The sequence below is a fragment of the Manis pentadactyla genome, chromosome 5 (genome assembly GCF_030020395.1).
Source record: "Manis pentadactyla isolate mManPen7 chromosome 5, mManPen7.hap1, whole genome shotgun sequence".
Classification (NCBI taxonomy): Eukaryota; Metazoa; Chordata; class Mammalia; order Pholidota; family Manidae; genus Manis; species Manis pentadactyla.
In genome coordinates, this window is record NC_080023.1 from 151,400,872 (window position 1) to 151,412,829 (window position 11,958).

Genomic DNA, 11,958 nt, shown 5'->3' on the forward strand with positions numbered 1-11,958 from the left:
AATGAATCCTTCTTCTCAGGCCAATGTCACCTCCTCTACTTCCTGCATATTGTGGATGATGGCTAATAGGGTTAGCATTTACATATGCAAATCTCACTGCAAATCAGTAACATTACATATATACTGAGCCCTCACATGTGTATTTCAGATAATCCTCACAACACCTTTCTGCAGAGGGGATTGCTACTGTCCCCATTTTGCAGATGAGGAAACAAAATTTCAGAGATGGCAAACGAGTTTGAAAGGTCACACAGCCAGGAAGAGGCAGACCCAATACTTGTTCCAAAGTCTGGTCGACTTGGGCCCACACTATGATGGTCACGTTCATCTCCTCCCAGGGTGTCGAGGACAGAGTCTGTGGCAAGGGGTCATTAAGACTTTGACAGGGATTACAGGAACCACCGTCCCGACACGGAAGCCGGAAACCCCTCCAACAGGCTCCTTCCTCTTTGCACCAGCTGTTTTCTTGCTGTTGTGAAAACACTTCCTTAAGTAGCCTTGCCCACGAGATGCAGAAAAAGCCTTGCTCACTGGCCCTAATGTAGGCTCCAACATCCACCAGAGAGAATAGTGGCCAGTCTTGGGGACCACTGTGGGCATGTGTCCCCTGGAGATGCCCACCCCTCCCTACCTGACCCAGTCACCTCCCTGCTCCCGGCTGTTGGCACTGTTCCTTGTCCTCTCAGGTGAGTGATCCGCCCCTGGCTGGTTCCAGAGAGGGGCAGCAGGGGTCTGGCATGCCCGGAGGGCTCCACACCACCAAGGTGGAGCGGGAAGGGGGAGCTGAGAACTTTCCTGAGCCTGGCAGAGCTCAGACCAGTGTCCCAGGAAGCAGGACTTCTTGGGAGGCAGCACAGTGAAGGTAAGCTCCCAGGCTCTGGGCTCACAAAGCCTAGGCTCTTGCTGGGGCATGGGTGTGCCCGTGTCAGATGCCACTTCAGTCTCCTCTTCTATGAAATACTTTGTACCCCTTTTGTCTGCTGTCTTTTATGCAGCATAATTATTTTGATATTCATTCATGTTGTTGTGTATATCAATAGCTCGTGTCTTTTCATATCTATCCACTGTATGGATAAACCACAGTTTGTTTTCCATTCACTTGTTGACAGACATTTGCGTTGTTTGTAGTTTGTGGATATTACAAATAAAGCACCTATGAACATTCATTTGCACGTCTTCCTGTGGAACTATGTTTTCATTTCTCTTGGGAAAATACCTTAGAATAAAATGACTGGATCATATGGTAGGTGTTTAACTTTTTAAGACACTGCCAAACTGTTTTCCAAAATGGTTATACCATTTTACATTTTCATCAGCAACATATGAGGATGACTTTTCCTCCACATCCTCACCAAACACTTGGTATAGTTACTCTTCATAATTTTAGTCATTCTAATAGGTGTGTGGTAGTATCTCATTGTTGTTTCAACTTGCATTTCCTAATGTGTAATGATGTTGAAATTCTTTTTAGTAAAGCATCTGTTCAGCTCCCATTTTTAAGTTATCTTATTGCATTTTGATAATTCTTTATATATTCTGGTTACAAACTTTTATCAGATATATGCTTTGCCAAGATTTTCTTCTACTCTGTGGTTTGTCTTTTTATTCTTTTATGAGTGTCTTTTAAACAACAGGATTTCTTAATTTTTATCAATTTATCAATTTGTTCTTTTATGGATCATGATTTTTGTGTTCTGTGTAAATGTATGGTAGAATTCACTAATGAAGCCATCTAGACAGAGTTTTCTTTGGGAAGGTTTTTAATACAAATTGAAATTGAAAATAGATAATAAGGGCTATCCAGGTTATCAATTTCTTCTTGAGGTAGTTTTGGTAGTTGTGTTTTTAAGGAATTTGTCCATGTTCTCAAATATACATAGTTATGAACATTTTTTACAATATTCCTTTATTATCCTTTTGACATCTATAAAATTGGTACTGGTGTCATCTCTCTCATTCCTGATTTTAGAAATCTAAGTTCTCTCTCTTTCTTTCTCTCTTCTTAATATGGCTAGAAGTTTATCACTGTCATGATCTCAAAGATTTCATTCTTATTTCTCGGTTGTTTTTTGTTTTCTACATTGTTGATTTAAACTCAGATCTTTGTGGTCTCCTTTCTTTTACTTAATTTTGATTTAATTTGCTCTTTGTCTCTGGTTACTTAAGGTAGAAACTAAAGTCACTCATTAAGTCCTTTGTTCTTTCCTAATATAGGCATTAATGCTATAAATTTCTCCCTGCTTTTGCAGCACCCCACAAATTTTAATATTGTGATTTCATTTTCATTCAGATCAAAATACTTCTTAATTTCCCTTTTATCTTTGGCTCATATATTATGTGTAATTTAGAAGTGTGTTATTTAGCTTTCAGATATCTAGGGGTTCTCTAGGCATCTGTCACTGGTTCCAATTTAATTCCATTGTGGTCAGAGATTATGCTTTTCATAACTTGAATTCTTTTTAATGTATTAAGATTTTCTTAATGACTCAGAACATGCTCTGTTTTGGTAAATGTTCCCTGTGCACTCAAAAAGAACTATATATCGTGCTATTTGGTGGGGAGGGGTGTAAAGGGTTCTACAAATGTCAGTTAGATTTTCTGCCTGATTTTCTGTCAACAATTGAGAGAAGGATGTAGAAATCTCAGACTGTAAATGTGGATTTGTCTGTGTCTCCCTGCACTTCTATTGGTTTTTTGCATCATATACTCTGAAGTTCTGTCATTAGGTGCATAAATGTTGGGGATTTGTATGCCTTCTTCATTAATTTACTCCTCAGTCATTATGAAGTGACATTCTTTATTCCTGGAGACAGTCTTTGCTCTGAAATCTACTTTATCTTACATTAATATAAGCACTCCAGCTTTCCTTCGATCAGTATTACTATGCTATATCTTTCCCCATCATTTTTGTTTTAATGTATTTGCATCTTAAATAGTTAAAGTGAATTTCTTGTAGGCAACACATGGTGGTTCTTACTTTTCTATTCAATCTGACAATCTCTAACTTTTACATGGGTTATTTAGACCATTTACATTTTTTTTGAGCGTGTGCATCTTGCTATCCATCTGTCTCTAATATATATCTCAAATACCTTTTGTTTTCTTGTCCTTTTTCTGCCTTTATCATGTAACAGGTATGGACCTTATATCATAGTATTTAAGTATTGTTACTTTTAGACCATTTACATTTAAAGTGACTTTTTATATGATTAGGTTTAGATCTATTACTTACCTATTTGTTCTTTGTTCCCTTTTTATCTTTTTCTGTCTTCTTTAGGATGTTAAATATTTTAACAATGCTCCCTTATCTTCTTTGTTGGCTCATTAGCTATAACACTTTATTTTGTTTAAAACCTCACAAAAGAATGTTATGTTTTATCATTTTGGGGCCTTGCTTTCCGGGTTTGCTAGGGGGGTCCAGAGCACTTCTCGCTGAGCAGAGGGCTCTCTTTGTGTTGTCCGTCTATTGCCCTGTTGGGTCACGAGGTTTGCCAGTTTGGCTGGAGGGAACAGGCACTAACCTTAGCCCTGTGCTAAGTGGTAGGCGCTGCTCAGGCATGTGGGTAAGGAAACTACCCAGGACCGGGAAGCAATTCACCAAAAAGGATCACAGAGAACAGGTCTGACCAGCTCAAAGCATGGCATTTGGGTGTGGGTGTAGCTGAACTCTGGGAACCAAGGACCCACGGACAAAAGGAATCCCTAGAATTGAACCTGGGGAATCACCAGGTCACAGCTGTGAAACAGTTCTTAGAGACTGAAAGCACATGCCTTGCTGAAGATAGGCAGGAAAAGAACTTAGAATTTCACAACCCTTCCCGAGGTCCTCTTGGAAGGGAATGCTTGCTTCTCCTCCCTACTCCCCCATCTCAGTCAAAAGAGAAACACCCTAATACACTGCAAATGTACATCTTGGAATGAAACTGAGATATTCACAAGCCCTTGTGGTCACACAGACCAAGGGAAACTGAGGGCATAAAGCTGATGACCTTGTGTTGAGCAGAACTTTAAATCGCCTGATGTGAATTCAGATCTGGGCCACGACACCTACTGAGTGCTTGGTCCACCTCATTTTTCTTCATCTCTCTTATCATTAGTTTTCTTGTCTAAAATATGGAAATAATAGCACTTCCTCAAGGAATTCTTGAAGGGAGTACCTGCCACAATGTTCATAACCCAGGTGTAAAAGAACTTCCGAGGGATGGCTCAGCCCACTGTCTCTGTGCCAAAGTGAACAGTTCACTTTGCAGTGCGTGGATGAGCATTGCAGTCTGTCGATGAATTCACAGGAGGCAGGGAGGGTGCCTACACTGAACACCACAGCACCGGAGCTCTGTGTGATACATTTGAGGGTTGGGCAGGGGCTCCAGAAACAGACTGTAAGGCTCTGTCACATTCTTGTTGGGTGATGCATTCCTTTGTTAGGGCTGCTGTGACAATGTAACACAGACTGGTGGCTTCAACACCAAAATTTATTTTCTCATAATTCTGGAGGCTGCAAGTCTAAGATCAAGGTGTCAACAGGGCTGGTTTCTTCTGAGCCTCTCTGCTTGGCTTCCTCTCCTCTGTCTTCACACGGTACCCCCTCTGCATGTGTCTATGTCCTAATCCCCTCTTCTCATAAGGACACCATCCATACTGAAGTAGAGCCCACCCTTATGACTTCATTTTTACTTAGTCACTGCTTTAAAGACCCTATCTCTAAATGTAGTCACATTCAGAGGTATGGGGCATTAGGGCCTCAACATATGAATTTGGGGTAGGAGGAGATACAATTCAGCCCATAAGCAGTGATTTCAGAAACTTCTCTAACCCGTCTGGGCTCTCAGTGTCTTCTGTGTGAAACGGGACTAATGCTGCCCACCTCACAGGAGCACTGGGAGAGGTAAATGCAGTAATACACGCAGCACCTGACACATAATGAGCATGCAGTGCCATCTATTATTTGCAAGTTCCCCATTCAGTAGCTCTGTTCTCTCTCCAGCCAACCACCTCCTCTCTTTCACGGCCATCTCCAATGACATCCCCTGAGTGTTCTTAGCCAGCTAGTGGCTAGATTGTGTTGAGCTTGCCTCTTAGAGCTCCAAGTCCTTCCTGTGCAGCACAAGGCCTTCCTTCCTCTCTTACAGGAGCCTCTGAGCAGAGCAGTGGGAGTGAATGGCAGGTGCTGCAGCCCGAGGGCCCCATGCTGGTGGCAGAAGGTGAGACACTCCTCCTGAGGTGTAAGGTAGATGGCTCCTGCATTGGTGACATGATAAAATGGGTCAAGGTGAGCAATCAGGACCAGCAGGAAATTTATAACTTCAAACATGGCTTCTTCCCCGGGGTGACACCAGCGATCCAGCAGACATTGGAGCCGCTAAACTGCGACTATTCCATCTATATCCACAATGTCACCAGGGAGCATGCTGGAACCTACCACTGTGTGAGCTTCAATGGCTTGAGTGAGAACTCAGAGAAGAATCTGGATAAGGGCACCTCAGTGCTTGTGAAAAGTGAGTATCAGGCCCTGTGGTTCATGGCATTCTGCTCTGATCTATCCCCCTGCATTGGTCACCTTTATCCACAAAGTCTCAGTGGCTACAAAAATAAGTGTATCTCACTCACACATTTGCAGGCAGCTGGGGTGGTTCTACTCCACATCTCATCCCAGGGCCCACGTCTTATTCCAACTACCCAGAGTACATTTTTGTCACAAAAATGGCAGAAGCAAAGAGGAATAATCCCCACACCCCAACCATATTTCAAACTTCTAATCATACAATGTAGGCTGACAGCCCATTGCTAAAGCAAGTCATGTGGCTAAGCTCAAAAGACAGGGAATTGTACAGTGCCGCAGTGGTGAGGCCACGTCAAGGGTATGAGGTACCGCTCTACCAGAGGGGAGTCAAGAGCTGGGACTGACCATTTCGTGTACCATACTCCCCCAGTTATCAGTCATGCTAAGTCCAGAGTTCACCCAGATACTCAAATCCAGGGTCTGTCATAAAATAGGACTCTATTCTTAAATCAATCCCTTCAGCTCTATATAGTTCAAGTGCTTAACTTGTAAAATAGGCAAGATCATTCCTCCTTCAGGGGTCATTCAGGTGATAACACGGAAGAATGGATGTTTGTAAACCCCCTGTAAACTGGGGATAGGGAGAGCACTGGCAGGGGGTGGGGTCATCTCAACTCCATGCAGGTGTTTCAGGAGGCCTTCTCAGTCTCCCTCCAAGCTGGGACTCGTGTCCTCTCTTGGTGCAGCAGTCCTCTAGGTTTCCAACTTTAGGGGGATTTTTCTGGACCATCACTACCACCAGGCTGAGAACTTCTTCTGGGCAGGACATGTGGGTGTCTTGCTGAGCTTCATTTCCCCAATTCTAGCACCCATACACAGGGTGCCACACAGCACTGAGCACTGCCTTGTGGGTAACGAGGGAATGCGGAAGGGAGCGGCTGAGCAAAGAAATCAGGGAAGGCGGAGGGAGGGAAGATATGAGGGAGGAAATGTGAGGGAGATATGATGGAGGAAGAGAGGGAATCCAACAAAGCTCTTCTCTTTGGCTTCAGGAGCTGGGGACCCAGACCTCTGGATCATCCAGCCCCAGGAGCTGGTGTCAGCAGCCACCGGGGACACTGTACTCTTGGACTGCACAGTGCTTGGAGATGGTCCTCCTGGACCCATCAGGTGGTTTCGGGGGGCTGGTCTGAGCCAGAAGGCAATTTACAACTTTGGAGGCGTCTCCTGCCCCAACGTGATGGCAGTCCAGTCCTCCAGCAGCGACTTCAGCATTCTCCTGCAAGGCGTCACCACTGAGCATGTGGGCACCTACTACTGTGTAAAGTTTCAGAGGAAATTCAACAGGCAGTACCTGTCTGGACAGGGCACCAGGCTGAGAATGAAAGGTGAGACGGATGGTCTTAGAAGGTGTTGGGGGAGAGAGGGAGGTAGTCCACAAGGAATTTCATGTCCCAAACAAGCCAGCTTCTCTCAGCCTCTGTGCCTTTACATAAGCTGTTCCCTCTGCCTAGAATGCTTTCTCCTTTTCTCTATAGAGACCTCCTACACATCCTTCAAGGCCCAGCACAAATTTGACTCCTCCTCTGTGAAAGCTTCTCCTTCTCCCAGGCAGAGTTAATGTTTCCCCATTCTGGGCTCCACAGATCTTTGGACAGACCATTAATGACTCAACAAACATCTTGGCTGCACCACTCTGTGCCGTGTGCTGCAGATAGTACAACCAATCAGACATTGTCCTGCCCCAGAGATGCTTGAGCAGGTCCAACTAGTCCTTCATATTACAGGGTTTGACTTCCAGCCCCCATCCCAATTAGGAACTGACAGACCAGTCTCAGTGACCCCAGCTCCTAGCACAGGGCTCAGAACAAGAAGAAAAGAAGCATATAAGACCACCTCTCTCCCTTACAGCAAAGCCCAGTTCTCCCCAAGAGGCAGAATTCACCAGTGAACGTGTAACCAAGATATTTCCATCAGGCGAGTGTACCTACCTCCCATGGAGGTAACTAGTCCCCCATATGCAAGGGAACCAAAGATGGCTTGGCCATGGGAAGGGAGGGGTCTCAGACCTCCAAGGTCTGTCTGCCACCAAGAAAGTTCCCAGGATTCCATCACATCTGCAGAACTGGGAACCCTGAGAACCGTGTTAAAGCTCAATCAAAGAAAGGACTTTCTAACTTCCAGCACTACTACCTTCAGTGAGCAGTCTTACCTGAGAAGTAGTGAGCATCCCATGATTCCTTGTAAGGATGCACTATGAAGCTGTAATAATGCTAAAGAACATGGCTTTGTAGCCAGGTCAACTGGATCAAGCCCCTTTCCGGATGTGTGATTGTGCACAGGTGGTCTCATCCCTTGAATCTCTGGTTTTCTGCCCTCTGAGCTAGTGGGGGGAGGGGCTGAGAACCTGAGAGCCTATCCCTCGGGTTGTGTGTCCTCCAGTGACCAATCATACATGCCCAGAACTATGCCTGTCACATCACCAGGTAACATTCAGGGCACTCCGTAATGGCTGTGGTGGGAGGGGTTGGGATAGAGGTGGTTAGCTTAGCCTCGCGGATCTACCTGATACTCAACACTGTTCCTGCCATTCTTGGGAGCCTGACCACCTGGACCCACCATTTCTCTGACTCATGTGACCCTGAGCAAAGCACTTCCCCATTCTGGCCCACTTAGGATCTGTCTCCTCATCTATACAAACTGGATTCTTATCCTACCTTGCAAGATAAGTTTGAGGATTATATTAGGTAATTAGGAAGTGCTTAGCTCAGGGTCTGGGGCAGAGGAGCTGAGCAGCCAATAAATGAAAGCAGTTTTCTGTTATTATCAGAGGTCAGGGATGCTGGCAAGATGATTAAAGGTAGAGATAGGCCACTGGACAAAGCCTCTTCAGGCCCAGGACAGAGGGAGGGAAGGTCTTTGATGTCCTGTCCTAGTGTAGAAAGGCTGTGGACCCAGAGGTCCTACAGCAGCTGGGCCTAACCTTGCCATGGGGCTCTGAGATCTGGGCTCTTGGGGATTCACCAGGAGTCCTTCCTAAGCACTCCCCTGTGTCCCCCAGGCCTCCTGTCTGTGCTCACACATGTTGTCCTGGGGCTGAAGGCAGTGACCTTGGCTGTACTCCTGCTGGCTCTGGCTGCCTGCTGGAGGAGCTGTTGGCAAGAAGACATCAAGACCTCAGGCCCAGCAGCGCTGTGCTCTCCCTAGCAAGGCGCATGGGGCCTGGATCAGGGGTCAGCCCTAGAGTGGATCCTCTGAGTCAGAAAGGGGCATGGGCTCTACAACCATTTCCCTGCCTGCACTCCCAGCTTTCAGATTTCCCCAGGCCTCACAACAGACTCTTAGATCCCTGTGCCTTGTTTTTGGTTCACCTGGTAAAATTCCACACTTGGCTCTGAGCTCCCCCTGATGTGCTGTCCTCTCTCTTCACAGACTAGTCAAGTGTTCCGTGTCCTTTCCTGGGTATCTCCTCAAGGCCCTTGCTCCTGCTGTGGCCCTTTCTGGAAGGCCAGCACTTTTCCTACCCACTCCACATTTTCTTGTCCTTCAAGATCCACCTCAGAAGGGTTCCCTAAATGTGTCTGAGCTCCACCCCCAACACCATCTGTACCCCTCCACTTACATCCTCTGTCCTTCTTTCTTGCCTTCGTCCCTTCCACACTGTGGCTGGCTTGCTTGGCTGTAATAGAATGTGTTGACAACTTTAACAAAACTCTTAAATAACAGTGGCTTAAACCAGAAGTTTTATTTCTCTAATAATACCCCAGCATAAGCAGGCCAGGCAATATGGGGACTCCCTGATATCGAGACCCAAAATTCCTTAATTTTTTTGCTACCAGGTCCACGTCCAGGCAGCAAAACTCAAGTAGTGAATGGAAGCAAGACCCTTCAAGGACGCTAGGAATTTGCCCACATCACCTCTAATTGGCTAGAATGTAGTCACATGTTCACACCCAGCGGCAAGGAAGGCTGGGAAATGTAGCCTATTCGGGCAGCAGCATGCCCAGCTGAAATTTTTCACTACTAAATTAGAGGGTAAATATCAGTAGATGACCAGTAATTTCCACCGCAGTGGCAAGGAGGCAGCCTCTTACTTGCTCTGTGTGACACCTGAGTTCAATTCCAAGCTGAAACAGCACCTGTCTGTACCACCATCTCCAACAGGACAGCACGATGGAGAGCGGTAGTTCTCAAGAAGAGGAGGTTCCCCCTACTAGGGGACACTTCCCAATGCCTAAACACCTTTTGGTAATCACATCTCAGGTGGTGCTAGTGCCATCTAGTGGGTAAAGGTTTGGGATGCTGCTAAACATCCTAGAATACGCAGGGCAGTCATTGCCAACACAGTTGTCTGGCCCAAAGTGTCAGTAGCGCGGAAGTTGAGAAGCCCTAATATAGGGGAAAGCGTGCATTCCCTAGGGTCAGTCACGTCTGACTTCTAATCCTGAAGCCCCCCACTTCTTCCCTGTGCACCCTTGGCAACTAATCAGTCACTTCACCTCTCAGACTATCAAGGACAATAACAAGGACTGCTCTGCGGTGTATAAAAACCAGTTTGATTCATTTGCTGAGGGCTTAACATGCGCTGTGTGTACCATGAACATTCAGTACCTGTGAGCTCCCTTTTCTCTTTGCACATGACCATTTATTAGCACCTACTATGTGGGGAAGTGTATTAGTCTGGAAGTATTTCATTATAACAGAAAAACAGCTTGAACAAACCAAAGTCAAAGAGGACATTAATTTAATCTGAGAATTGAATAAATCATTGAGTTACCAGACACCAAAAGGGCTGAATACCCTCCCCAGGATATCCACATCCTAATTCCTGGAACCTGGGAATTTACCCTTATACAGCAAAAAAAGGTCTTGGCAGATGTGATTAAGGGTCTTGAGAAGGGGGGATTATCCTGGATTATCCAGGTGGGGCCCAAATGTGATCACACATGTCCTGATGAGAGAGAGAAAGAGAAAGATGTGATACAGAAGAGGAGAAAGGAATGTGGCCACAGAGGCAGAGATGGGAGTGGCACAGCCACAAGATAAAGAAAGCAGGCAACTAGCAGAAGCTGAAGCAGCAAGGACTGCCTCCTCCCAGTGTCTACCGAGGGAGCATGGCCCACCGACAGCTTGACTTCAGCCTGGTGATACTGATTGCAGACTTCTGGCCTCCAGAACTATGACAGAAAATGTCTGTTGTTTTACACCACCAGGTTTGTGGTAATTTGTTACAGCAGCCACAGAGACTAAGAGCAGGGAAGCATGGAACCAGGCCTCAGGAAGAAGTGGAGATGGTCCCCTTCTTTGCGCCTGAAAGCCTCCTCACCCTGCAGGGCCCTGCGTGATCTGGTCCCTGCAAACCACGCCCCACCTCCAGCCCCAATCTCTTCTCCCATCACCACCCCTTAAACTGATTCTCATCTGGCACCCACGTGGTCTTGGCTTAGTTTCAAGTCCCTGCTTCATTGTTTCCTTCAAGAGCCCTCCCTAGACCACTCCATCCACCATGACGTCTCCATCCCAGGATTTTCAGGCCTCTACTCCCAGGGCACCTTTTCAGACACAATCCTTTTTGGTCCTCTCAGCTCCACACAAAGAAATTGACCAGCACAGTCCTGCAGGCCAAGGATAGACAGGGTGTGTGGTGGCTAGGAACACAGATTGGAGGTAACATGCTGGGTTCAAATTCATTTAGGAGTCCCAGGTTCCCTATTTGTAAAATGTAAATGATAAGAATAGAACTCATTTCATAAGGTTGTCATGAGAATGAATGAGTTAGTGTACTGAAACCTCCTAAAAGTGTCCGAGACATAGTAAGTGCTCAGTAAACATTAACTGCCAGGTGGGGTTATAAGGGAAGGATGCCAAGGCCACTGGAAAAGAGACCGGGGATCCCTGGCCTAAGAAAGGGCTTTCCCCACTGGCACAGAAGTGAGGGGGCAGTGTGCCTGGAGCTGAAGAAACAAATGGGAAGCCTAGGAGATGAGATGGAGGGGCAGACCCGTTTCCTCTGGGTCTTGCAGGCCATGTGACTGTGTGAGATGGGGAGCCACGGAAGTGTTGGGAGCGGAGGAGTGACCTGTTGTTAGGGCTGTGGCTGTTTTTCCCTAGAATGTAAGCAACAAGAGGGCAGGGACTTTGTTTCAGTGACTGCCCATTCCTCCCCAAAACCTGTAAAAGCACCAGGCCCTTGATTGCACACAGTAAATATTTAAGCAAATGAGTGAACGAATAAATTAGTGAAATAAGGGGATGCGTCAACGCATAATTGAGAATGATTCCTTTAGAGATCCTTCATCCCATTAAGATGTGGAAGACCCGCCCCGCCTGTCGTCCTCAGCCAGCCTCCCACCCAAGCCGTTAGGCTGCAGCTCCGCCCCGCGGCCGCCAGAGGGCGCGGAGGGGCAGCGTTTCCTGCACGGAAGGCTTTGTGTGAAGCACAGCGTGGGGCAGGGCCT

The 11,958-nt window shown here is 46.4% G+C and overlaps 1 protein-coding gene across 4 annotated transcripts; it reads left to right on the forward strand.

Annotated features, from left to right (window-relative positions):
* Positions 1–375: 375 nt before the first annotated feature.
* Positions 376–11,917, forward strand: SIRPB2 (signal regulatory protein beta 2). 4 transcript variants are annotated; one of them, XM_036926437.2, is made up of 5 exons: positions 378–686; positions 5,130–5,495; positions 6,553–6,888; positions 7,412–7,477; positions 8,562–9,330. In XM_036926437.2, exons 1-5 carry the CDS (start codon positions 599–601, stop codon positions 8,705–8,707), a joined length of 1,002 nt encoding a protein of 333 aa, XP_036782332.2. In that variant the 5' UTR covers positions 378–598; the 3' UTR covers positions 8,708–9,330. The 4 variants fall into 4 exon arrangements, with proteins under 4 accessions (XP_036782333.2, XP_057358818.1, XP_057358817.1 ...); XM_036926438.2 differs by lacking the exons at positions 7,412–7,477; positions 8,562–9,330 and adding an exon at positions 11,788–11,917 and having other exon boundaries at positions 376–686; XM_057502835.1 differs by lacking the exons at positions 7,412–7,477; positions 8,562–9,330 and adding an exon at positions 9,340–9,465 and having other exon boundaries at positions 376–686.
* Positions 11,918–11,958: the final 41 nt, after the last annotated feature.